This window comes from Emydura macquarii, unplaced genomic scaffold, assembly GCF_026122565.2.
Source record: "Emydura macquarii macquarii isolate MOO-44397 ecotype Brisbane River unplaced genomic scaffold, CSIRO-AGI_Emac_v2 contig_3220, whole genome shotgun sequence".
Lineage (NCBI taxonomy): Eukaryota > Metazoa > Chordata > Testudines > Chelidae > Emydura > Emydura macquarii.
This window is the reverse complement of record NW_027133357.1, coordinates 3356428-3383991: the sequence shown is the minus strand read 5'-3', so window position 1 is coordinate 3383991 and position 27564 is coordinate 3356428. Positions and strand designations below refer to the sequence as shown.

General features: G+C 40.5%; 1 protein-coding gene across 4 annotated transcripts in view; it reads left to right on the top strand.

Moving 5' to 3' along the window:
- The window catches only part of PPP1R12B (protein phosphatase 1 regulatory subunit 12B), a 145353-nt gene that overhangs the window by 25968 nt on the left and 91821 nt on the right, over positions 1–27564 (top strand). For all 4 annotated transcript variants that reach the window (XR_010916859.1, XR_010916860.1, XM_067531427.1 and 1 more), the window contains exons 2-10: positions 2777–2907; positions 5657–5775; positions 9020–9179; positions 11346–11490; positions 13534–13608; positions 15916–15995; positions 16541–16683; positions 21790–21902; positions 26671–26877. Coding sequence is in view for 2 of the 4 variants with exons in the window: in XM_067531427.1 (XP_067387528.1) it covers positions 2777–2907; positions 5657–5775; positions 9020–9179; positions 11346–11490; positions 13534–13608; positions 15916–15995; positions 16541–16683; positions 21790–21902; positions 26671–26877 (1173 nt within the window). In the remaining 2 variants the exon portion in view is untranslated. The remainder of the gene's footprint in view (positions 1–2776; positions 2908–5656; positions 5776–9019; positions 9180–11345; positions 11491–13533; positions 13609–15915; positions 15996–16540; positions 16684–21789; positions 21903–26670; positions 26878–27564) is intronic.

The following is a 27564-nucleotide window of genomic DNA, read 5'->3' as shown; positions in this document are numbered from 1 at the left end:
TTACCTGAACTAATCGCTCCTGTAATTTGTGTGTGGATTTTTTCCATGTAGAGACAGTAGCCAAGATTTTCAAAAGTGACTAGCGATTTTAGTTGCTTCAGTTTTTAGGATGCCTAATTTAGGAGACACCCTCCAACAATCTAATTTTCAGAAAGTGTGGAGCACCTGTCCACTGAAAAACAGACCCCTGTAAGGTGTCAAGTTGGCCCTCAATGTCTCTCCTGAAAATCATGGTCTATAGAACTACGATTACATAAGAACTTATTACAAAAGCTAATCATGCATTTCAAGTAGTTGCATGCAAGAAATCACAACCGCTAATCCTTATTCAACCTTACTTCATTAGAAATCGTGCATAGCACTGAACCTTGTCTCACTTCTATTCTTCCACATAGCTAGCCAATATTTAAAACAATATTTGCTAAGCAGTGTCTCATTGCATGATTTTATAACACTGCACAATGACATCTCATGATGTTTAGATAAATGGGGCTGGAGTGAGAATTGCTTTTGTTTGGATTTTAAAGTCTGTTCATTACTACATTAAGGATTGAATTCAATTTTACATCCTGGCATGCTCAAATGGCATGCATACATCACTCAGGCAAATATTGCCACCCTTGGGATGGTGAGTGAATGCCAGCTGGCAAGCACAGCTTTGTATCCTTTCTCTAACCCATATTTTATCCTACACTACCCAGGCGAATCAAGTTACTATGCTGTAATCTTCTTTGCAGGAACAGATGGGGGATTTAGCCCATTATCCCTTCTCTTTCCCACTTGCATTCCACAGGAACCATGCAGGATGGGGAGTGATCAATACAAGGCAGAGACCCTATTTCTTGCATCTAGAAAGCTTTCTTGGAGCCCAGTTAATCTAGTAGTTTGAGTGAGGACCATTTCAGTTCTCATAGCTGACATCCAATTTGTGCCATTCTAGTTGCTGGTGTCTATTTTTATAGTTCAGATGGTAAACAAAATAAATTCTACTCCATTTCTGTCTAACTCATACAGTATAGATAGCATGAGTACATTCTCTGGAGTCTAAAGTCAATTTTTTAAAGTGAACCTTTCAGGTGAAACTCAAACAAAGTAATAAAGTAATTTTATTCAAGCAACAAATGTGTAATTTTTGCCATGTTAACTTGTATCTCTAAGCCGCATGTTGCAAGTTTTTCCCTGTGAATTTAAGCGTACTCTTCTTCAATCTGCTAAAAACCATGGGCCATTAAACATTTAAAATGTTGTGTGTCAAGTCCTTGTCTTGACTTTTATTAGTCATACAAAAATTAGCTTTTTTTAATACCTGCATTACCAGGTAAAGATTTAGATAACATGGAGTTGAACTTGTAAATATAATTTATTGAGACATCTTGAATCTTCTCTTGTGTTTAGGATGATATCTTTGAATTTTGCAGGCTAAGGTTATTATTGTCTATTCTTTAATTCGGGTTTCCCCAGACTTAATCTCAACTGTCTCTTAAGAAGAGATAATTACCTTCCATCCCAGCTTAACTTAATTTAACATTTGTGTATAGAGCCATAAAGTGCGCAGGGTAGAATTGGTGTACGATGGAGACATTTTGATGACATTCTTGAAGAGGACTTTAGTGAGCTAAAACTTCATTGGAATAAGGACTCCTGGGTGAGAACAAACGAGCACAACAGAGAATCACAAATGAGTCCAATTACTTTTGAGCAATAAGTTTTTATTTTCAGTTTTTAATACAGTTTTTAATTTCCAAGTATTCATTCTCTTTTGGGAGCATGTATACTTGAAACATTGTCCAATTTGCCTAAAACTGACCAGAAGAATTCTACTGTATGTCAACTGTTGAGCAGATTGTTAGCTTTTGATGAAGCTAAAGGGCAGTACCGGGTGGTCAAGCTCTTCTTCACAGTGGAATGGAACCTTAAGTGCTGGTCCAGTCTAAAACAGGATTGTACAAATGTTTTTGTGAGGTCCCATATCTATCTGTAAATGATTTCCATACCAGATCTGCTCTGGTTACATGGAAAAACATTCATCCCTTACACTCAGCTCTGCAGACTTAGCCTGGGATCTGAAAGTCAAGCTGAGTTCTTTCTGGCAACCTCACAGCTAAAGATTCTGCAGTTGAAATCTAGTAATAGTGATACACATGCTAACCTAAAACCCCACTCACTCTTAAATAGCTGCTTGTATTCTGTAGTGCTAACAGGAATAGTCGTATTTAATTTTAGTCAGTAAAGAAAGCAAAAACTACTCTTAAAATATTAGTTTGAGTAACAAAGTGCCGTCTTTATGTAGTCATTTCTAAGAAAACTCCATTTTCATTATGGAGACATCTGTAAAAAGGGGCAAATATCCAGTATGTAGAAGTTCTGATTTTCCCATATGTTTGACTGTTAATTTCCCTGAAATCATACTCCACAAACCTAAGACAATATTTTATTTCCTTAAGTGTCCTGACATTCATTTCATTGAAACTTTTCTGGGACAATGTGTTCTAAATAAATATACAACTTGCCTTACTTAAAGGAATCTAATGCCATACCGAAGATGAATACAGATAGATCACTTTACAGCGTGTTCCTTTCCTCGGTGGCAGGATGTATGGGGGAGGGAGGGAGCAGGACAAACCAGTATGGAGATATCGGAGGCAGAGCTGTCAGGTAGACAGACATAAGCGAGCAGGCTTAGTGTGGGTATGAAACCCAGGTATCACTTACTTCTAGTAAACCGAAAATGGAAGTTATTTACTAAGTTTAACACCACCTGCTTTCTCCCCCATAGGCCTGTATAGATGAGAACCTGGACATGGTGAAGTTCCTGGTAGAAAATGGAGCCAGTGTAAACCAGCAGGATAACGAGGGCTGGACCCCCCTTCATGCTGTGGCATCCTGTGGCTATCTGAACATAGCAGAGTGAGTGAGTTTCAAGCTGTCATGGGCATTTACAATAACAAATTCCACACCCTCCTCCTCAGTTCTGGTACATGGAAGCCTGATGCCATGTGACTCAGAAGAGCAGATCTTGGGAACACTAAGTTAAAAGGAGAGAAGAGAAGTTGGTCTTAGTCTTTGCTATTGAGTCTCTAATTGTAGGGGTTAGGGTGGAAGATAACACCAGTTTCTTTCAGTAATTGCATCTGAAACACTTAATGCAATGTCAGATGTCTAAACTTGAGTAAAACAGAAGCACAATGACTGACAGACATGTATGCAAAAGCGACAAGATGGGTGAGGTAATATCTTTTATTGGACCAACTTCTGTTGGTGAGAGAGACAAACTTTCAAACTTGCATAGAGCTTTTCGTCAGGTCACATTAATAAAGCATAAATCAACTGCAGCTCAACTACTTGCTATGTAGCTATGCGCCTCCCCCTTAAAAGGAGAATGTATGCAGAATTTTAAACTTTACAGAGGCGCTTTGGGACTGAAAAGATTTTTTTTTTCTGTTACCATTGGCATACGTTTGAGAAACGTACATAATTATAATTACCTTGATGCTGTTACTCCAGTATAAACCCCCACTGTCAGACACAGTGGACAGGTGTAAAGCAGTTACAATATTGGATTAAACAGCACCAGTCTAAAGCCTTGCTTTTTACACCCATACAGCACCTTTGACTAGAGGTTTGCAGAATAACTACATTTGGTGTTCTCTTGAAAATGCTCCTAATTTAGACAGGTCCTTGGAGTTACATTGCTCAGAAGGCATGTAAAGCCCTGAGGGGAAGAGGAGATGTTTGGGCTGCAGTGTCACCAGTATGCTGACACCTCTCTCTTCAAATCCAGATTGTGTGTTCTTATTTGCATGCTGTCTGACAAAAATGGAGGGCTAGATAAAAGTAACTACCTATTAGTTAAAATGGGTGTTGCTATGTTCGTTTTTTCGCATAATATTTAGATACAGCACAAGTGATCGGGCTTAATACAGGGGTAACAGGCCAGAGAATTTCGCCCAATTACACACAAGGTCAGACTGGATGATCTAATGGTCTCTTTTGTCCTTAATTTATTAATTTTTGATCACAAGTGCTGTAAATTAACAAATGTAAATGTAAAAGGAGAGCATGCTAAATCTTATTGACATTTTTTTCCAGTAGCTTTTTAAAAAAAAATATTTTATTTTAAAAACTGAAGGCTTGTCTACCGGGAGACGCACAGGAAAGTTGATACAAATAAACTAAAGGTGTGAATTAAAAGTGGATTTGTTAAACTGCATCGCTGTGGGACTCTCTCATATTCAGAATTAAAGTGGCCTTAATTTGGTGTAGGATGATCAGTAGAGTGACTTGGCCTTCAAGATTACTCTGACTTCAGTACTTGGAATCAGTAAGTGTGCTGACAGGACTAACACTCGGCAATTGACCATGGTATTCATTTCCATCCCATGGGACTAATAACTCTAGTTGCACTGGCGGAGATGTTATGATTTTACACTTGTTGCTCTAATCCAGTGAGTTACTGTAAGGATCTGTTTAGGAAAGCAACTCTGAGAGAAGTGGAATAATTGGAACCAAAATATTGCAAACTAATCAATAGAGTTCTTATTTGGTTGAGCTGTGCTCCTGAAAAGCACACTGGCTCAGACTGAAGATAAATAGAAATTAGCAACTTTTAATTCAGTCTGTACTCCATGCTCTATCCTAGCCCAAGAAATGTCCACTACAGCTCAGTTACTGCTCTCTTTCATACTTTCATGGGTGGCTTTTCACCTGGAGTGGCCCATGCAGACTCTCTCTGCGTCATTGCACTGGTGGTCAGCAGCAGGGAATGCTAATTTCCTGTGTCAAAGGGTTAAGGAAGTTGTCTTTTGTGGGTTTAATTTGAGTGGGCAAGAACACTTTAACAAAGATGTACTTCTCCTAAATGCCCTCTATTAAAAATGTTGTTATACAAGTATATAATGACAAACTTGGCATCAAATATCAATGCAATTTCTGCATATCCTGAAACCCCATCACAGATATCACGCAGGTAATAAGCTCAGTGAATGTGCAGAATTTGGGGCACAGCTACTGTGGTTTTTTTCATGTCTAAATCCAGAGCATATAGAGACTTCCAGATAGGGTATAAAACTTGTCTTTGAATTGTGTTCACTTTAGGCTTCCTCTCGTGGAGAAGCTTTCAATGTTGGGTAATCTTCATAAATTTCAAATAAGCCTTTCTGAAAGGGGATGAAAATAAGGGAAAAAAACATTTTCCCCACCTCTCCCTCCCTAGCCTGTAAGACCTTTAACCGAGAACTTTGCTGGTCTGTCACATCCTTCAATGACATGAGGGCTGAAGGAGGCCTGCTCATGTATGAACTTTTTTTCAGTTATGAAAGGGAAGTGGAAGAACTTAATGAAGATCAGTCTTGTTTTGTTTTTGGTTTTTTTTGTTACTTCAAAACTCCTTTAAAAGTCCAAGCGTGACCATGTTAGTACATGAAATAGAGGCGTTTTAACTGGCTGTATAGATATAAGAGTATTATCAACTCTTTGCATAGGTTACTGTTGGGGAGAAGGGGGAATTCTAAACTCTAAATTGAGAGGCTTACGGAGCAGTCTCATTTGGGACCTCACTTGGATTAGAAAGCCAGATACTCTGTTCTCCCGTTCAGTCATCTATGAATTTCAGTTCTAGCAACAGTCTGATATATCAGTATGGGTCTCATTTGTGTAGATACTTGCTCAGCCATGGAGCCAGCGTGGCTGTTGTGAACAGTGAAGGTGAAGTCCCATCTGACCTTGCAGAGGAAGCAGCCATGAAGGACCTGCTTATGGAACAAGTAAAGAAACAAGGTAAACCAGCTGAGCGCTTGAACATGCTTCCTTTGGGCCTTTTAGAGGCTTTAGAAGGAAACTGGATATACTAGATGTCTTGATAAAACTGAAATCTGGCCCAAGGAGCAGCAGAACAATTTAACTTTGATGGCAGAATATAGAACAATTGTACAAAACATGCGCTGTAAGTAATAGTAATCTGTGAACTAGTTTCCTCTGTAATAGGTTTGTGCAAAGAAGACAAAATACCAAAGTGGTTGAAAATGATAATGCATCATACAGTATCTGTTCTCTCAGGTGAAGTTAAATTCAGGTCTCTGATATCCAGACTGCATTGATTTAAATCAATGACTTAAATCACTGATTTAAAATAATCAGCCACAAATATTTGATTTAAATAATTGATTTTAATCTTGTGTTGCACTTGTGCTTTTGAGTTACTTTTTTAATCAAAGGTTGATTCTCAATAACCATTGAAACATGTTTTATTTGCAGATAAAATAGTCTTTACATTAAATTTGGTACTTCTTACTAACCAGGATGATGCACTATATCTAAATACATTTATTTAAGCAATTATAAAGCTTAACATTTATTCAGATTCTTAACTTACATTTTTTTGTTAAAAAATGGTGAAAGACTCATTTCTTTACTAGATTATTTTTTACTCATGATTTGTCAAGCTGCATTTGGATGGAAATTGGAATTCAATTAAATGCCTCAACAGCATTCTAAAATTGTCTTTATTAAAGTGCCTTAAAGTTCTGGATACATAGGAAAAAAGTAAGTTTCCTAAAACGTATTTTGCATTTATTATTAAACAACAGAAGTACTATCTGTTGTAAATGAATTGAACTGATTGTGTCTGGTCACCATGTCCTGCAACATTTTAGCAATAGTAGCTACTATCCTCATACATGATTTTTATTCATTGATTGAAAGGGGTTTTTTCCTGCTTTTTCAACTCCCGATTGGTTTCTCAACTCTGAATGAACTAGTCATTGAACTGAACTAGTTGAATAAACTGAAATGAAGAAAACATTCTCTATTCATGCAGACCAGGCTACTGTGTCAAAAGCTGGTTTAACACTTCAACAAACTCTGGCTATAGGTGCTTAGCCAGTGATTTCAACAATTTCAGTGGTTTGACGGTTTTTAAAACTTTGGCAGCAAATGTACTGTTTGAATATGTTTTCTTTAATTTAAATTATTTTAATAACGATAGTAAATTTAGGCCTTAAAGTTTAATTTGAAATAATGACAACTTATATTATTTTAATTTAAAAAGAAAAATGTATTCAAGTAAAAATCCAATTTGAATAAAAGAGTTTTAAAAAAACGAATTGATTTTTATCCAACCAGCTGGTGTCTGTGAAGTCCTGACTTCACTGAGGGCTGTTATAATATTGCCATCATGTTACTCTGAACAAGAAAAACTTGGATTTGCATGTGATATTTTTCTCCACTGTGAACAGCAAAGGTCTTGTCTATACTGGGATTTTATAACAGCTGCAGTGTTATAAAAAGCGACTTATGTTTGCATTTTATCTTGGTTTGAAAGTGGCATAAGCTATACTGGTGCAAGTTGCTCTTTACAACAATGAAAAGCATGAGTGCTGGGGGTTAGCATCAGTGTAGTTATGATGATGCAACTCCTCCACCCCCCCAGTGCATGCAAGGCCTAAATCTTCAATCTCTAGGGCCCTAGCTAGACTGAGTATCTTTGCACTAGTGTAGCTAAGTGTGCTAAGCACATCTCCACTGGAAGCATACGCAGGTGTAAGATGGTGAAGTTCTAAACAGCGGTAAAGGTACTAACCTGTTTTTTCTATAGACTTGGGAAGGCACCACTGGAGTCCTTCCTATTTGGAAGGTTTTCTCTGCTCCTATAAGGGTTAGAGACTTCCCTTTTAAAAATGGAAGCTATAGTAATTAATGGAACTGGGCCCCTATGCTCTGAGACAGTTTCCTACTTGATGTTGGCATCTGGGAGACTGGAATTTTCAAGCCTTACTTAGGAAGAAACTTGAAAGCCTGCCCAGGAGTTTCTGTGGAAAATGTAACCTTTTCTGAGTTTTACTGCATCCCCTTGGAAACAAGAGCCATTTAACTCTGCTTCATTGTTGCATAGCTTACTAATGATGTTGGTGCTGGAGTAGTCTGTGTACTGGAATGAATCCAAGCTTAACCCACATATGCAGTTTAGGTGTTGTGTTGGCTGTTTTATTCCTATGTGATCTTTGGGGCAGGATCAGTGGCTCCATTATTTGTAGGAATGTGATGAATCCTGCTCCTTTCCATGTGGGTGCACACCAACATGAACACTTGCATTTCTGTGGTCACTTAAATGTGTCACCTTTTTCTTTGCAATATAACTCATTGACTTTAGTGAGTTTTGGGCATGCAAGAAATGCAGGAATGGACTGTTAACAGATTCATTTATTAATAGTTCTTTGGGTTTTTTAACCTTGCAAGAGGCATTTGAGATGCATCTCATCATCAGCTTTATACAGTAGATTAAATGTATGTTCATGTTTAATGCAGTTTATTAAACTGATTTTTAGAACAAACTTGTGCTTTACTTTTTTCAAGCTAAGTCTTTCTTGCACTCATAACTGATTCATGTTTTAGCTAGCAATTATTTGTGGGCTGGCTTGTGAACAAGTTGCTCAATTTTCAGTCAAGTAGAACCTGAGTTATGAACACCTTGATAATGGAGGCTGTTCGGAACTCTGAACAAAATGTTATGGTTGTCCTTTTAAAAGTTTACAACTGAACATTGACTTAATACAGATTTGAAAGCTTTCTGTGCAGAAGAAAAATGCTGCTTTTAACCATCTTAATTTAAATGAAACAAGCACGGAAAAACTTTCCACACCTTGTCAAATTTTTTTAAACTTTTCCTTTATTTTTTTTTAGTAGTTGACATTTAACACAGTACTGTACTGCATTTGTTTTTGTTTTTGTTTTCTCTGCTGCTGCCTGATTGCATACTTCTTGTTCCAAATGAGTTGTGTGGTTGACCGGTCAGTTTGTAACTCTGGTGTTCATAACTCTAAGGTTCATAACTCTAATGTCCGTGAATTCCTTTCTGTTTAATGACTGTGGTTCAGGAGTTCTGCTACATCCTAGGAAATGCTATTAGTGAACTTGTGGAATGGCCAAATGTTTTATGTCAAAATTATTCCATTTTAGATTGAAGCATAAGTGCAGGTGAGCTTTGGTTTGCCTCAGTTTTTCAATTTGTGATCTGCTTCCACAGGGGTAGATCTGGACTTGGCAAGAAAAGAGGAAGAGCAACAGATGCTGCAAGATGCACGGCAGTGGCTAAACAGTGGGAAGCTCGAGGATAGAAAGCAACCCCGATCAGGTGCCACTGCTCTTCATGTAGCTGCAGCCAAGGGCTACTCTGAAGTCATCAGGTAATGACTCTCTTACATTGGTCAGTGCCTTATCTTTGGTTCTCTTGCCGAATCAGATGCTTCTAGTACTTTAGTTGAGGATGGGGTTTGTTTTGGGAGTGTGGGGTGGTGGGAGCATTAGGCATCCAACTCTCATTGAATCTCAACGGTTTCATTCATAACTATATGCACCCCGAAAGATGCCCGTCCAAAGCTCTGGGAACCTTTTGGGATGGTGTTTCTTAGACTGAAATTGAAATTATAAAGCATGTACCTCCCCTCCACATTACTCTGTGACCTGGGGGAGAATTGCAGGGAGGAGTCAACCAGACTTCAGCCAGTAGGAGCAGAAGCAACCAAAGCAAGGACCTGGGGACATTCTAGTCAAAACTGAAGAATGTTTTTGCATAGTCTCTGCCCTCTGCTCATTGGCTGTTTGCTCCAGCCCGTCCACTACCTCTACCTCCATCTCTTCACCTGCCTCACCTTCCCTTCGTTCCATGTAGCTGATCCCATCCTAAGTAAACCCATCCAAAAGAACAAGAAAAAATATGGAACTAATGTGACATGTGCCACCATCACATTGTTGACTTCTCCTGGTGTGCCCCACTCCATTCCCCACCCTGAGTCTGTCTTGTCTATTTAGACAATACTGTTTCATGGCTTCCTTGTACTGCACCATCTGTCTCCATCCATCTACACATAGATTGTAAGCTCTCAGGGCAGGGACTGTTGTCTTGTTCTGTTTTTTCCATGCTGGACACAATTGGGTCCTAGTCCATGACTGAAGCTTCTAGGCTCTACAGTAATACAAATGTAGAATGTAATGTAAAACATCTGTAGGCTTAATTCTTGACTATGCAGAGTTGGGAGTTACAGATTAAATGTTATTGCAGAATAAATGTGATTGTAGTCTTCATACCACCGTTATGTTTTGGCTGGAAACTCTGGGTTGAAGTGTAACTAATTATTAGCAGGAAATTAATGACTGCCACTAAGCTGTGTACCAATTATGTGATTTTAAGCTTTACTATTTGGTAATGATCGTGTAATTATTGGTGCCCTGTAACTTAAGCTGCTATCACAATCTTTCCTATACATATGCTAAATAAGTTAAATTAGTCATGCAAAATTGTTGTTTGAACTTATCAGCCTAGGGAAAAAATACACTAGCGGCCAGTCCTGTTAGGCTAGATAAGAAGACATAAAATATCATCATGCCTCTGTCTATACCATAGTATGCCCACACCTTGAATACAGCATGCACTTTTGGTTGCCCCATCTCAAAAAAGATATATTAGAATTGGAAAAGGTACAGAGAAGGGCAACAGAAATGACTGGAGGTATAGAACAAGGAGGAGTATGAGGAGATATTAAAAAGACTGGGACTTTTCACTTTAGAAAAGAGACGGCTGAGGTGCAATATGATAGAGGTCTATAAAATCATGAATGGTGTGGAGAAAGTGAATAAGGAAGTGTTATTTAGTAGTAGGTATCCTTCAGTTTTGAGAGAGACCCTGGGTATGCGTCCCCTGAGAGGTAAAAAATGTACTCAGTTGGTTTTATGGCAGCGGCAGCTGCAGAAGAGATGATCTCTGCTGCATTTGTCACATTTAAAGGTGGCATGGAGAAAGTGAATAAGGAAGCGTTATTTGTCTCCATGTAACACACAAGCCAGGGATCACCCAGTGAAATTAATAAGCAGCAGGTTTAAAACAAACATAAGGAAGCTCTTCAGACAACACACAGCCAACCGGTGGAATTTGTTGCCAAGGGATGTTATGAAGCCTAAGTATAACTGGGTACAAAAAAAAATTAGTCAAGTTCATGGAGGATATGTCCATTAATGCTATCAGCTGAGATTGTCAGAGATGCAACCCCATGTTTAGGGACACTCAGAGCCTCCGACTGTCAGAAGCTGCTAGTAGATAATGAGATGGATCATTCAATAATTGCTTTGTTCTGTTCATTCCTTCTGAATCATTTGGCACCAGCCACTGTTGGAAGACTGGACATTGGGCTAGATGGATCGATGGTTGGTCTGACCCAGTACGGCCATTATGTTCTTATTTGCAAATGAAAATAAAAATACAAATGGCCTAATATTTGCCACGCTATCCCCTGTATGGCACGTGGTGTGAATTCTTGTGCATGGGGGAGTCATTCTCTTTTATTTTTTTCCCTTAGACTCTTGATCCAAGCTGGGTTTAATTTGAATGTCCAGGACAATGATGGCTGGACTCCACTCCATGCTGCTGCACACTGGGGAGTAAAAGAAGCTTGCACTATCTTGGCTGAGGCGCTCTGTGACATGGACATCAGGAACAAGCTGGTAAGTGAATGTTAAACTATTGATGCAACTTCAGAGTTACAGTGACTTTCTGGAAGCAAGGATTGTACTGCTCTGCTCAAAGAGTACTGGTCCCCATTATGTCAGAGCTGAAGTGATTTTTACAGAGAAATACACACAAACCTTTTTGCCCATTGCTTAGTCCAGCCATCTGGTAGGATGCATGAAGACTGGCTCTAATTAATTACCATGTATACATTGAAATGTATTTGGAAACAAAGAATTTTAAGATTTCTTTTTCTGAGACTGGTACCCTCCCTAGTCTTGTGGGAAAAGTTAAATGGTGAATCTTGAGGCTCAGGAATCCAAGGGAGGGGAGAGCAGAGTATCTTCTATCTTGTTTTAATACTGTCTTGGCAACTTAAAGTGAACAAAAATCAGCCTTATTTGCATGGGAAATAAGCCAGGTGCAAAAAACCTGGTGGTGTTAAAACCGGAGCTTTTGGCAGGAAAGCTTTAATTGTGGACATGTCGCTGTGACTTTGAAAGCCTGTAACTTTGGAGGTAACCGATCAGATGCTGAAGGCTTTAAATCCTTCCATTTACTCTGAACATCTTGGTCATGTAAGCTGGGGGAAGCAGAAGAATTCTCTAGTTGTGAGGGTGGGAAGAAGAGACACACCAGGCCTGTGTAACTATTTATTTATTTTTGCTGATGACAGTATTAAGGCTAGAGCCACATACTGTTACTGTTTAAAAATGTACTTGTCCCCCATGAAACTCCCATACTGTTCTTCTGTATTTCCTTCCCTATTATTTCTGAACTCTGTAGTGTGTATGAAACTTGTTTTTACCTGTCTAAACTGCTTCCTGCCTGAATTGATTCAGTGCTGTGGTATCATGGCCACTTCTTTGGCAGTGGACTGAGACCTGCTTGAATGACATCACTGAATGAATCCAGGCTGGAGGATTAAGTGGTTAAGAGAACAAATTTTTTTTAAAGTTTCTGGCTGAGTTTGGCATTTTCCTCCTGGTGTAAATGAGGAATAGAGTGACATCTGCTTGTAGTGGACATTGATTTAAAAAGCAACACTTGTTAGATAAGCAAAATAAGGTGTGATTCATTATGTTTATTTTTGTTTGTGTGATTATTCACCTAAGGCCTGATCTTGCAAAGAGAACCACCTCTGCAACCACGTTTCTCTTTGCAGGATTGGGACCTAATCGGCAAAGTTTTGTAATCCTCAATGGTTGTCTCAGTAACTTCTGCAAATTAGTGAGGTTCTACTGTCTTATTGCTCTGCAAACAATCCCTTTGAAAGTTAAGTGGATCATAATACCTTTAGTGATCTGGCTGTTGGCTGTAAATTCCCTGGGCAGGAGCTGGTCCATCAGTCTTCATTTAATCAACAGCCATCAGGTCTCATTAGTAATGGGATTAATAAGGGGCCCAGTATTTTAAGTAAAATGACAGTGTTGCTGGTTTCTTGCATTACATCTCAAAGTGGCCTTCCCAGTTATTTTATATTTATGCGTAACAGTTCAGGATAGAGCCTCCTAAACTTTGTCCTGCTGATGGCTACATTGGCAAATTGCCAGGAGCATAGAAGGGTGCACTAATGAATAGGGCAGATTGAGGTCACCCTCAGCCGTAATGTAGAGGTGCAATTTTTGGAGAGCACATGAGCCAAATGCAGTAACTCTTACTAGTCAGTTGAAGCATGAGACCTCATTCTCTCTGAGTTGCACTTTTTTTTTAATTAAAAAAAAAAAAAAAAAAAGTAAAGTGAGTCTGGCCATGGATTGCATCATGAAACTGCAGCCTCTGCTTTTGGCCATTTCTTATGCTAGGAATTAAGTGGTAGAATGACATGAGGGGTGTCTTCTCTGCCGTCCCATTGCGTATGTCACCTGTCTGTCAGCGGTCCAAGCAGGTCTCTGAAGGTGGGGGTCTCCTGATTGCATTCTGTGGCAGGGACAGCTGTAAGAGTTCAGCTTTGTTCTCCACTGGTAAAGAACACTTTTCATATTAATGAAGCACCATCTTGGATGGTGCCTTTGTTTTCTAATTGTGTATGTCATCAGGGTCAGACACCATTTGATGTGGCTGATGAGGGACTGGTTGAGCATTTGGAGATGCTGCAGAAAAAACAGAATGTGGTGAGTTTTTGTCTGATCTTTCTTGCTTTCTAACTAGCTATCCATGCTTGGATAATCGAACACCTGTAATGTCTCCGTGGAGGCATGAAACAAATTGTCATAACTTTTTTAGATAATTGGGCGACATTAAACATAGTGGCGTACTTAAAGTCCCAGAACCCATTTTCTAGAAACTCAACTGTAGCAAGAGGGCCAATAACGTATTAACGTCTGCAATTCTAGGCTCTAGAGTGTAATTGTGCAGTTCATCTTTAGATTTACTACTGTCCTTAAACTCTTGTTTCTGGTAGGTACTTAAATCACAACTAAGGAATGTTTATGGTTACTGTAACTTTGTTCGTGTCGGCATGTGGGGAAGATGACTCAAAGACTGTCCTGTTGTATTCTGAAATTGTATATTTGTTACTTTACTGTCTTTTAGAACAATAAGACTGGATAAGGGAGAAGTAATTATAAGTTACTATGTGAACCCCAACATTGGGAGAAGTTTATATACTATTTAGTGTGTTTTTTAAATTATTAATCTTGTGATGATATGGAAGTCTTTGGTGAAAGTGGTGTGGGTAGTGAGCTGATAGCAAAAACTGAAAGCATAATGGGTCTTGAGATCAAAGTGAAACTGATCTTCATATATTGCAGCATTGGTCTGGAGTTGCGTTCCATCCTAGTCCATCTCAGACTTGCCATGTATTCATTGGTGTCACCAAGATCCAAGCAAGCGCCCCTCCCTCTTTCCCTCACCCCTTCCCCCCCCCCCCCCCCCCAAAAAAAAAAAAAAAAAAAAAACCCACATCCAGCCAGATACAATAAACATGGTGGAATTGAAGAGGTATTACTAGAGAGAAAATGTTAGCTATAAAAACATGGTGGTGATACCGGTACTTACAGCCTTGAGGAATAGGGCAGTGAGCAATGTACAACTCAGAATTTTGGCAGCAGCACACTGGCCCAGCAGTCCCCCTGTTGCATCTGTTTTTTTCAAGATTGTTTTTATTATGAACCAACCTTTAAGCAAATTAAGGGAATTGATAAACTAATATGTAAACAGTATTCTTTAGGCTTTTCTCCCATGAAGTGTGAACCAGCCTAATGCAGAAAACTGTACTCCTAATTTAAAAAAAGAAAATACACATACAAATTTTCTTGCATAACTCTCCTAAGATTTTTTTTAAAAGCTGCTATAAAATGCATGTTACCACTGAGCAGTCTGTACAAAAATTTCTTAATGAAACTTGCCATATTTCTATCCCAGAGGACCAGGAAAAATAATGGGATATCTTCGGTGTTCTCACCTAACCTTAGCCTAAATGAGGCACTCGGAGATCATAGGCTCAGCAAAGCCTTTCCTGACTTGAAATACAGAGCTTCTCCTATGTCTGTTAATTTTCATGCATTTAAAGATGTCAGTATGTTTCTGCTTCATACATGTCCAAAGGGATTCTGAGCTCCTCTGTATCAAGAGAGAAAGAACTTGTAACTTACCTTGGGATGTGTGGGGAAGCAGCAAATTAGGGGACAAGGTCTCCACTGAACAGACCTAGCAACCTCCCCATATACACTGCATTGAGTATTCTGTTAGTTTAAGGCATGCAATCTTGGGGTCCCGCAATATTTTCCAATTCTATAAACTCTGCACAGCAGTGTTTTCAATTTTGGGATTCCAGGATGCATCCACATGAAGAATGTGAGTTCCAGGCTGAGGGATTTTTAATGGGATTTTCAGGCTCGGAATGATCCTCAATCAGTTTGTGCTAGAATTACAATCTCTGTTCTACCTAAAAACATGCTTTTAGCTCCTGGGGGTCACCGTGACTATTACCATGCTGCTACTGGTTTATCCACCCCTAATGGACACACTGGTGATGAGATTTCCTATACCAGTTGGCCAAATCGCTTTCATCACAGCAGCGATTGACCCTTGATGACAAACCCTCCTGGTGCTGTACATGTGTTTGAAAGATCAGGGCAATACATCTGGGACAAGCATCTGGCTCTTGGGGTCAAAGGGGACTCCCCTCCGTCAGCACTGTTGCTGACTTCCATGGAATTTCCCATGAAATGTCACTTGAGTGTAACAATGTACCTGGTATCTACCTAATGCTATTATAGATGTTCCTGGCTATGATGAGGTACACTTACAGATGTGTATTTGCCTGTCATGTTGAGCAACAACAAAGCAGTTAAGGAAAAACACCTGCCACTTCCTCAAAATGAGGCTTGGGATGACTTTAGGTCGATAACAAGCTACTCGTGCTGCTGATGCCTGTTAAAACATGACCTTCTCGTTCTTCTTGCACCTTTTGACAGCTGCGCAGTGAGAAGGAGACAAGAAAAAAGCTAATTGAAGCTGATATGAATGGCAAACTGCAAAGTGGACTCTTCAAAAAGTAAGACGCTCCCACCTAATCTTAGAGTCTGGCATGATGTAAAATGGGGGATCATTGCTGCACTTGTTCTCATTGCTGCTTTCAGATACCAGCTCTGCATCTTGTCCTAACTCTTTTTACTGGTACATTTACTTGATGATGTAGAACAGTGAGTCTTGGGGGCCACACAATAGCTAGTGTAGCTTTGTCTTTTCTGCAGTCTCCTCCACGCCTGTCCCCCCCTGCATAGCTACCTCCATTCTCTGGCTGAAGACTTGATGATCTCATTTGAAACCTTTTTATCACAGCGAGAGAGATTGCTCTTTCACATCCTCCCAGGCTGAGTGGAACTGTCTCTGCCAGTGTGGGGAATGTGGGACTGGGAATCTCACCCATAGCAAACGTACAGGGTAGGAAATGCTGGAGTGAAGAAGTGTGTAAGAGCTACGAGTATGCTTGCCTGTTCTAGATGTAGTGACTTACCTGCAGCTTCCTTGAGAATAAAGCTCAGAAATGGCCTGCTTTCTCCCTTGTTGGCACCCCTTAAAAACTCTTATTTGTTTCAGCAAAGAGAAGATTCTTTATGAGGAAGACACTCTAAAGTCCCTGGAACGAGAAGAGAACAAGGATTCGAGCAGTTCCAGCTCTGAGGAAGAGGAGGAAGCTGAAGAGGATGAGGCTTCAGAATCAGATGCTGAAAAGGAGGCAGGTAATGCATAATGCACCACTAAGATTTTAATTCATTAACTAAGATATGAGGCTTCAGTAGTGAGTCCCACTCAGTTTTTCAAAGGCTAAAAGTATTTGAAAATGTTTCTTCGAATGAGCTGAGTTGCTAAGTAAATCACATGTAGTGCTATAGAATATGGTGGATAACTGTGTAACGAGGCGTATTAACATTTTTTTAAAAGTGGAAGTCCTGACTTTATTGACCCTGAATTTATTTTAAAACAGATTAATACATCTTAAGTGAGAAATTAGAATTAGATCTCAATACCAAAAATTTACTTTGCTTTCTAGCAATTCAGTGGCAAATTTAATAGTCCTTGCACCTGTCCTTTCATTTAATACAACTTTGCAAGACCATTTTAGAGGGATGAAAAATTTCATCTTGCCAAATGTTCAAACCAGCATTATTTCAATTACTGAATGCAAACTGGACGTTTTCCTTTTTGTTTACTGGCTCACAGGTCAGCATAAGTGTCAATAAAGATCTGAATAGGTTTTAATGTACATTCTCTATCAGCTCTGCATTAGGACAGCACAAACTGTTATGTAAGTCCTATGTAAATTGTGCCTTTTCCTTAGCCTAAGTGTATTAAAATGCTTTGAATTTTTGGATGGCCTTCCCCACCAGACTATGCTAACTTTAGAATGAGTTATAGTTAGAGCCTTATGAAACTTTTTGTAGATTTTTTTTTTCCTTCATTTTTTGGGAATTTTGTATTTTCTTTTGTCAACTCTGCCTCCCCTGCCCCAGGACCTAAGGCCTGGCCCCATAACTCAGGGGTTAGAGCAGCAAAAACCTGAGGTTACAGGTTCAACTCACCCTGGGTAGCAGTATCTGCCTCTCACCCTGTTCTCCAGCCCTTTCCCCTTCACGTTGCGGCTTCCAGATTCTCCCACTGACCCCCACCTGCTCAGCATTCGTGTAACCTATGTGGGACCCGCCATTGGCTGGATGCGCTCTGTACGGCACGATTGACCCTGTTAGCTCACTTTTTGTGCTCGTGAGTGCTGCCATTGGCTGCTGCCTCTCCTGAGGCTGATGAGATGCTTTTGATTTTTTTTCTATTTTATAAGTTGCTTTTTTGTTTTTTGTGGTTATTTCGTGTTTGGGAATAAAATGAGGCTCTCGTTAGTTTCTAGCCTTAGTTGCTTGAGTTCCCCCTTAAAGGAAATAATTTTGGTGAGTGAGAGGTTTTGAGTAACCAGTTCAGTGTGTGGGGAAAAATAGTACTTTTTTATTGTACCTTGAATATAATGACCTAAAATGAAGGTGTGTCTAGAAATTGATCTTCTCATTAACTCATTTTAATGCTGCTCAATGAAGGCCACTTGCTGTTGTCATAGATAAAGGACAAAAAATGGGTTTTTTTCAGTAAAAATAAACCTTAGGAAATGGAAAATTGTTTCCTGTTCCATTTAAATACTCCATCGCCATGTGTGAGCAGGGAAAGCTTTTTCTATCTTGGTGTATAAAGCTTTCAGTCTATTGAAAAATAATGGATTCACTAAGTACATAATGTAATGTCAGGCTTGAGATACTACTGCCAGCTGCTGGAGTTTCAAGTGCTTGGTTTCTTCCTAACGGCTCTGTGACTTCAGTTATGAACCTAGTCAGGATGTGTATGATGCACATGTTGTTCAAGTGACCTGTATTTAGGTCTGTGCTTTCTGATTTACCTGTATCTCTGGAAAGAGGGGCAGACCACAGATTCCTGTGACAGTTCAGCTTTCATCCCCAGGATAAAAACAGAAAGCCAGTCCCCCTAGTGTTCTATAGATGTAAGACGGTTAGGGGTCCCGGTTGTTCTGAACATTAACTTTAGAAAGCTAGAAAACAGCATTTCATTGGGAAGTCTTTGTCCATGTCTATTAATGACAAAGATTAAAATGTTTTTTAAAACTAAGTCTTTTGGTATGTAAATGAAGTAAATGTGGTATGGATTTTAGTCCATGTGTAATTGCTCTTTTAATTAAAATAATGTTTTAATAGGCAACAACTTTTTCTTGTAATCGCAGGACTTGCAAGCAAAGTAGGGATTTGAATGAAACCTCTATAAGTCGGCTTAGCAGAATTAGTTTTATTTTTTTATAATTTTGAGTTATAGTGTCTGTTTTTAAGCATTTTTTATTTTTATCAGTTTTAATTTCACAGGTCCACAATTATGAGGCTTAAGCACTTTTTTAAATTTTCAAATTAAATTTTCTGTGATGGGAAATTCTAGAGGAATCAGACAATTATTTAATGACACACTGTGAGATTCAAAAAATTAAAGCTTTTACAGCCATTAAAACAAAGTGTTGACATTGCATGTCAAAATATACTAAAAGCTTTAAATCAAACTAGTAAGTTCCCAAGCAGCATTTTTCTGAATTTTGCCTATCTATAAATTTCATTTATTTAGGGAGAATTTTGTTCTGTTTGTACCGTGAAATGGATGTTTACTGACATTTGCTGATTTTAAAAAATCTAATCCTTCCAAGCCTACCTATAAGGAGTGTTTTAGCTGCAGGATGTGGTGTTGCATAGTGTATCAACTTCAGAAACAGTATGGGTTTAAGGATGGACCCTATAGAAACATGGAATTGAAGTTGAAACAAAGTCAGAGCAGACGTGTTTTTGACAACTCTTGGTGTAAGGTAGCTTTCTCATATTTAAAACCTAGATGTGTTTTAATTGTTGACTCTGGTATATAAACTTTAGAAGGCAAAAGACCACAGAGTTTTTTAATCTTGGCCTTATTTCTTACCGCAGGAGTTCAGAGCCCTATCTCTGCTCAGCTCTCTGATCTGCTCAAAGTGAGTGGGGCAGCCAAGTGAAATTGAGATGTTCCCCAGTCCCTAGGAGCAGACAGCAGTGCACAGAAAATGTTGCAATACTGTATCTTTGTGTACTAGTCTACTTCAAATTGCTACTGAAAGATAAAACAAGTGCAAAACAAACTATCCGTTAATCTTTTGATATACTGGTAATGTCCAAAGGCCCTAATCATGGCTACATTGTACAAACACTGAGCCTGGCCCCCTTGGAGAGGTTATCAGCTTTATGCCTTGGTTTTAAAATTTTAGATCATAGTTAGAACATAACGCCTGACTTTTTAAACCTCGGTTGTCCAAATTCACACTTACTCCAAATGAATGTGCAAATTGCTATTTGTAGTTGCCTGTGCTTTTAAAATCAGCTGGGCCTTAGCTGACTTTGACTTTTTAATGTTTAGCTACAATTTTTATCCTTTGTTTTGGGTAGCTATCAATCTGGAACTTTCCCAATTGTGTTTTGTAAAATCTTGCCAAACTACAGAAACTTTCACATTCATCTGTTCATAAAGGCATGTTGGAGAGACTGAACCGAGCCAATCCGATCCTAAAGATCTTTCCTCTTGAATTCAGACTTTGTTTCCTCTGAATTCAGTAAACCGAAGAAAGGAAGAATTCCCAACTAAAGATGGAAAATGCCTAGGAAGTCATCCAGTCCATTACCTTGCCAGTTCAAGACTTCCCCCTACAATATGTATGCTATTATATTGTCCAGCTTGCATTAGGTGGGACACTACAGTCCAATTACTCCTAGTTATGCCCCTTACATCCCACTCTAAATGTCTTTCCCTTGGCATCCTCACCTTTCAGTTACTTGACTTACCATATTCCTTGTTCATAGACTTTAAGGTCAGTAGGAACCATCATGATCACCTAGACTGACCTCCTGCACACTGCAGGCCACAGAATCTCACCCACTCACTCCTGTATAGACCCCTAACCTCTGGCTGAGTTACTGATATCCTCAAATCATGGTTTAAAAACTTCAAATTAGAGGGAATCCACCTTTTACACTAGTTTAAACCTGTAAGTGACCCATGCCCCATATTGCAGAGGAAGGCAGTGCATCCTAGGACTGCATTGGACTTTTTCACAGCCGCATTACATTGGCAGCTGATAGTCATCCTGTGATCAACCAGTAAACCCAGGTCTTTCTCCTCCGCGGTCACTTCCAACTGATACATCCCCAGCTTATAGCAAAAATTCTTTGACTGTACATATTTACCTCTCTTTGACAATCCATTCAAGTCCTTAATCGCTTTAGTTGCTCTTGTGTGCAGTTTCCTGTGTCCTTTAGGTAACAAGGTGTTTGGAACCAAATGCTATATTCTGGGGGTAAAGGCATCGGTCTTGCAGAGGGGCTATGATATCCATGGTACAGGGTATCATGCCTGATGAGCTCCATGTTGAACCGTTTTCTTATGCATAATAGTATTTTATCGATTGCAAATGACAGCTCATTTGCTACCAGTGACAATGTGATAACAGTGCTGGTGACTTGCCTAATCAAAACTCCTTTCTGTATAAGATGCTCTCAGTTGTGAAAGGAGAGCCTTTTTTGTGGGTGGAGGGCAAGGCCTGGAGCAAACGTGGCAGTCTTTGCAATCATCCATTACACGAGGCTCTGTGATAAGCTGAACTTAACATCTGAAGAAAGGCCTCTAGTTCTGTGGCACTTTGATGCAGTAGACTGAACATCCTGCAGCAGCTTTGCACATAGAAATCAAAAAGCCTTAATGGTGGAAGCTGTTTTAGGTGAGTTTCTTTGACTGTCTCTAGAGTGAGCAGATAGTCCCAGCTGTACACAGAAATACACAATAAGTTATCCCATTGGATTCGCATCTTCCTTTCTCTGCAAAAGCTATGCCCACAAACCCATGGTTAAATACTTCAATCTAGTTCTCAGACCCACCTGTCCAGCAAGAATGATCAGTTAAAGGAAATCTAATGAATGAAGTCTATCTGGCCTCAAACCCTCTCTGGAAAGAAAGGCTGGTTTGCTTGCTGGAGGTGAAACAGATGACTGTGTAAAAGTATGCTGTCAGCTGTAACCCCTTAGTGCAGAGGTGTCTCAGGACTGGGCAGAAATACCTTTTGTTCAATGAGTAGACTTAGGGATGCTTCCCTTTATTCTGAGTCTGAGGAATTAGAATGTTCTGTAATTGCACAGCTTTGGATCTCTTTATTTGCACATCGCAAAGGTAAAGAGGGGACGATTTAGAAATGCAACATTCAAACACCTTGTTTTTCCTCCCCTTGTCTAAAATTGTAGAGGGAAAGAAAGAGTCCTTTGCCAACCATTCTGATCGTGAACCCAGGACTAGCATCACTGAGCAAATACCACCACCAGACCATAACTTCTTCACTGCATCTCCTGCCAGAAAAGTAAGTGAATTGGGGATTGACTTGGAGTCCAACTGTGCATTTCATTGTAGCTTTAAAGCTGTTGGTTGCACTGGAGAATAGGTGTTCTTAAACTGATGTACAGAGGGTTTCAAGACTTACAATCAGATACTATTCTCTCTCTGGTGTAACAAAGATGCACAGTTAACACCATAATAGTATGGGACATGCCCAAATGGTGCTGATTTTGTCTGGTGAGCTCTTTCCATTACATCACCCTCTGAAATAAGTCGGGCCATTTAAAAACACTTTATTGGTTAACAAGTACTCCTGGTTCTCTGGCGTGGGAAAGACCCCGCTGCCTATTTGGTGACAGAAGCAGTTTTATCTACCTCTGTCCCTCTAGTTCCGTTGAGCAGAAGTACTGCAACAAAGAACTCCATTGAAACAGTCTTTGTGGCAGCTACTGATAAAACTGCCATGAAATGCAAAAACAGGAATGTGACAGCAGTGCAATTGGCGTTGCAGCGCACAGTCTAAAGAGCCACCCTGGTTACCTAACCTGCCCCAGACTCGACAGGACTGTATAGGCTATGATGCTACAATAATGAGGGAGAGGTGAGATTGCCTGTCATTTCTCTGGCAGTGATTCCCGCCCCACCTAAATGAAGCTCACTACAGCTACGGAGATCAGATGTAAACTTCTTCTGACTCTAAATCCACTTGGCTAGCAGGAGCCAGCAGTTGTTCTTTGAGTGCTGGTCCCTATGTGTATTCCACATGTGCCTAGGGCTGGAGAACGGCAAGTAGTCTGTTGGTCCATGCGTGGGTCCTCGTGCTCTTTATTCTCAGTATCAATGGTATAAGGAGAAGTGAGGACCACTCGCCTCTCCTGTTCCTTCTTACTGTTGCACAGCCTGGGTCGGAATCCTTTGCACTGTTTTCATACCTGTAAATATAATATTTGTATAGTTTCTAGTGTTTTCAGTTTTCCCATTAGCATAGTTTAGTTCCCCCTCACGTTAGGGGCCCTCTTCTCTGTATTTTTCCACTCTCATTGAAAGGAGGACTACGCCCAGAGTCTCCGAGTTTAAGAAATGTCTCCTTCTCCTTCTCAGTCAGTGATGACTACTAGCGCTGCCTTCACCGTCTTGGGGAGGCTCACATTTCCACCAAGTGCAGCATCTGCTTTTGCTTCCCTCCCCAAACCTGAGAAGGATGAGAGTCTCATCCGAGGAAGTACCTCATGGAGAAAGTCATGAGACTGAGTCAGATCCAGGCCAGGTGAACCCTCTGGCAAATAGGCCTCAGTCTGCAGGCAGTGCCTCTCTGCGCATGAGCTCTGGAGCAGAGGCCAGGGCTGTTAAGCCCAAGTAATCATTGCCTCAGGCCTCTTATGAGAGTAAAGCACACTCTCATAGACACAAGAACAGATCCCTTTCCACATGTCCTTTTAAAAAGAAGGATCTCTCCCTGGCTCCGTCCGAGTCAGGTGAGTCCTGGTGTGGGTCCTAAAGACTTAGGTCTGCCTAAAACTCCTGACCACCAGGTAAGGTGTGAAAGGAAAAAAGATCCATTGGTGTTGGCTCTGGCTTCAGTTCATAATCAGAAGATTCGGCGCCCGCTGGCACTGACTGGGAGCTCCAGGTTTGACTCCTCTTCAGCTACACCGACTAGTTCCCAGAAGGATCTGTTGACCACCATGCCATGCTGACCACCATCAGTCCCAATCACCGGGACACCTCGTGCTCCGCATGTTAGAAACCGTGCCGCCGAAATGTGGTTAACGGCATGCAGGATTCGGCGGAGGGTAGTTCCGTCCTTTTTTTACTGTAGTACCACTCGGGTCAGGACCAGGGGTTCTTGACCTGATCTGACTGGTACTTGGGGAAAAAAAGGTTGAGAGCCGCTGCTCTACACCATCTCAGTGCTGTTGCACTAAAGTGAAATGATGCTAACCTAGCAGGCTGTGTGTGCTCTGTCTCGTTGAGGCAGCAAACTTAATTTCTGTGATTTGTCCAGTGAGAGGGACTGGACATGACAGGGAGATGTCTCCGGGGAACGGGGGTTCATTGGTTGTTACCTGCAAAGCAAAGTTTAAGTTGGCTGAGTCTTGAAGAGTTTTCTGGCAAAGTAGGCAGGCGGATGTCAGACAACTGACACACAGCTTGCAGCAGTAAAGCTCTCACTCTTGCTTAGACAAAGGGATAACAGCAGCTCCCAGTTCTGGGTGTCCTGAGCAGAACATTACAAACACCCCAAGGCAATTCCTGCAGACAATGGTGCTAAATGCCTTGACCTTCTAGGGAGGAAAATATTTTCATCCACCCGCTTCCAGTTTAGCATTGCTAACTATCAGGCCCTGTTAGCGAAGAAATTGCTCAGAGACACTCCCTCAGAGGACAGGGTCCAATTCCAAGCCCTCACCAATGAAGGCAAAACTGGTGACTAAGATTTTTCTTCCATTTGCAATGGACACTGCTGATACTACATCAAGAGCTAGAGCTATTGCCACAGCGATAGTTGAGGCATGAATTGTGGCTTCGCTCTTTGGGCTTCCACAGGGAGGTCTAGAATAGCACTGAGGACTTGCCCTTTGGGTCTAACCTCTTTAACAAAAAGATGGACAAGTCACTATACTCATTAAGACTCCAGGAAAATCCTCCACTCCCTGGACACTTATACACAGCACCAAAGAGGAAACACCATAAACACATATCTCCTTCAGCCGTTCTACTGCCAGCACCCTTACGAACTGCTATGCAAATGTCAGAAGGTGAAAAGCCCAAGGTAGGCAGCTCTTTCAACCTCAGCCACTCAACCCTATCCACTAGCTACAGGTTAGTTTTGACAGGGTGGTTGAAAACCACATTCATTCATTGATATTGTCCCCAGCTGCCTCCCAAACCTTTGGTGGCCACCTTGCATTTTTCACCCACAACTGAAGGGCAATAACAATGGACAAGTGGCAACTGGATACCAAAGTAACAATCCCTGCCAAGGTCACAGCTTTCCTGGTATGGTAGCTGAACCTGGAACAGGTACATGATGGAGTTACCTTCCTTTATGCACGCATCTGATGGTACTGTCATCTGTATTCCACTACCCACCCTTTTTCCCCTCTACTTTGGATCATGACTGGATTTGCCATAGAGAAGGAACTGGAGAAGCGCTTGGTCCACACCTTCTCTTAAGCCGTTGGTGTTCCAGGAACACAAGGAACTCCAAGGTGAAGGCGCAGACCTACAGACACTACTTGCAAATTCTCTGATCTCAGGCACAAGGAGCACAGATGTACCTACGCGTGGAATACAGATAGGGAGCGTATATCTCAAAGAATATCCAGGTATAGCTGAGTAACTTTTATATCTTGCATTCTTTTTGGTGGCCCCGTGCTGAATGCATCAGGTTCATACACTGAAGTGCAGATTGTCATTGTATGTTCAGTTACTTTTTTAGAGTCTGAGAATAGATATGAGAGATGCAAGAGGTTTCGTGCTTAGTCATGAATTGTTTTCTACATGCCAATAAGCCTAACTGATTGCCCAGAGCAAATAAGATAGCGCTCCCTACTGCATAAACTTAAATTTACTCAACCAGGCAAGTGATGAGGTGGAAGAGAGAAGAACTAGCAACTATGAGTAGTGCAGTTAACCCCTTCCCTGCTGCAGAGCATTGCAGCTACCTCAAGTAGATGAGTGCCTCCTATGCAAGTATGAAAATCAGAAATCTCAGTAGATTGAGGCTTTTGATTAATTTAAGTTGTTTAACACAGAACAGGTGTGTGTGTGTTTCTAGATAAACTCCTTGTGTACACACTCATTAGAATTAACCAAAATCTCTTAATTAACACAATTTTGCTTAAAACAAAACTGTCTCCTACCTCCCAAACTTCTATGTGTCTCTTCCTGTGTCTCACTACCATCAGACTTGATTTCCTGTTGGGAAATGTCGGTATGGTGGTCTCACTGTATCTTGTAGGGTAAAAATCTAATTGCTCTATGGTCTCCATCAGGTACATGGATTAAGGTAATCTGGTAGTGTCTAGCTCTTTTCCCTGAGAGCGAAATCCATCCAAAACTATGTTAAAAGAACATTAAGGTTGCAGAGTTAAGTACATAAAACTTGAAATGCCAGGATTAAGATCCCATGTGCAAAATACTTCTATCCCATTGTAAATATGCATCGCAATAGTGTTAATTATTGAGTGCATACTATTCAGGTACTGAAGTAAAATACACATCTCTCCTATAGCCTTGCAAATGAGTAGACTGAAGCACATACTCTGCAGGAGCCTCCCTCTTCTATTTTGATTATTTTCGTGGACCTCTCTGGCATCCATAAAGTAATATACCAGGACTACAACATGCTGCATATCTGTAGCTGAAACAATTGTATATTTGAGAAATAGTATGTGATTGTATAGCTGAAATCCATAATAAAATAAACACACGCAGAGAGGCATGTCAGCAATACGTACAGAATACATGATTGTCTGGTTTCTTTCATGAAGGATTTACTTGCACTCATGTGGGATGAGCTTGTACCTCTGCCATTCTTGAGTAATGCACCCTTCCTGAACTCATGCTGATAACTGTTATATATTGCACCTTTTTATTCCTCTCTATATCTTACTTAACATTAATGTGAGTTTACAAATTAGAATTGTGTGTGCATGTGTCTGGCTGTCACAGGTGACTGCGTTGAATCGTGCTTTAAAGGCTAACTTCCTTAGTAAAACTCTCTGGAAAGTTTAAATTATATACTGTCTGCAGTACTCTAGCTTCCTACCCGCTGTTGTCTTCTCCAGCCACAGCTGACCAGTTTGCTCAACAAATCAGAGGAGCAAAAGGATGAATCTCCCTCATCTTGGAGGCTAGGTCTACGGAAAACTGGGAGCCACAATATGCTAAGCGAAGTTGCTGCTTCCCGTGAGGCACTGAAAGAGAGAGGGTCCTCGGTCTACCGCTCTTCATCGAGTCCCCGGATTTCTGCGTTATTAGACAACAAAGAAAAGGTCTGGTTTTGCCTCAAAACACTTTGCAGTGAATCCCATCTGAGAGATGCTTCCCAAGCTTACCCATCTATACTGACATCCCATTTTTAAGGGTCATCCCACTCGGTTTGTTATGGCCATTAGTTCATAATCACCATATTTTAATTCCCCTTTTCATTCTTCTTGTAACTTCTTTTCATGCTGGTTGCATTTGTGTTCAGATGCTTTAGTACATTTATACTTTCCTCCTGATTTGAAAAACACGTTCTCTTACTTTGTATGTTAGTTCAAGCAAAATTGGTGGAGTTCAGCCAAAGCATTTCTTTTACTCCTTCCTACCTAAATTAGAGCCTGCCTAGCAATCCCCCATCAGTTTGGCATCCCACCTCCTTTGGGGGGGGTGGAGAGGGCTGTCTAATCCAGTCAGTGGCCTGTATTCATTAGATATTCTGCTGCTCTTAATCTAAGGTCTTCCTCAGTGTGCTGTCTGTACATTCAGCTCTGCTGCCCTCTTACACACAATCTATCTTCATTTAGAAGCTGCTCTAGATTATTATGCTCACCTTTACCATACTAGTTGCCAGAGAATCTAATTCTCTTAAAAAGGACGTGGTAATTCTAGATAACAGATCTTTTGGGCTATTTCTTGAAATGGTTCCAGGCTGACTCCTCCATGCCAAATTTTTAATTTGGAGCCAAAGCCTTGAA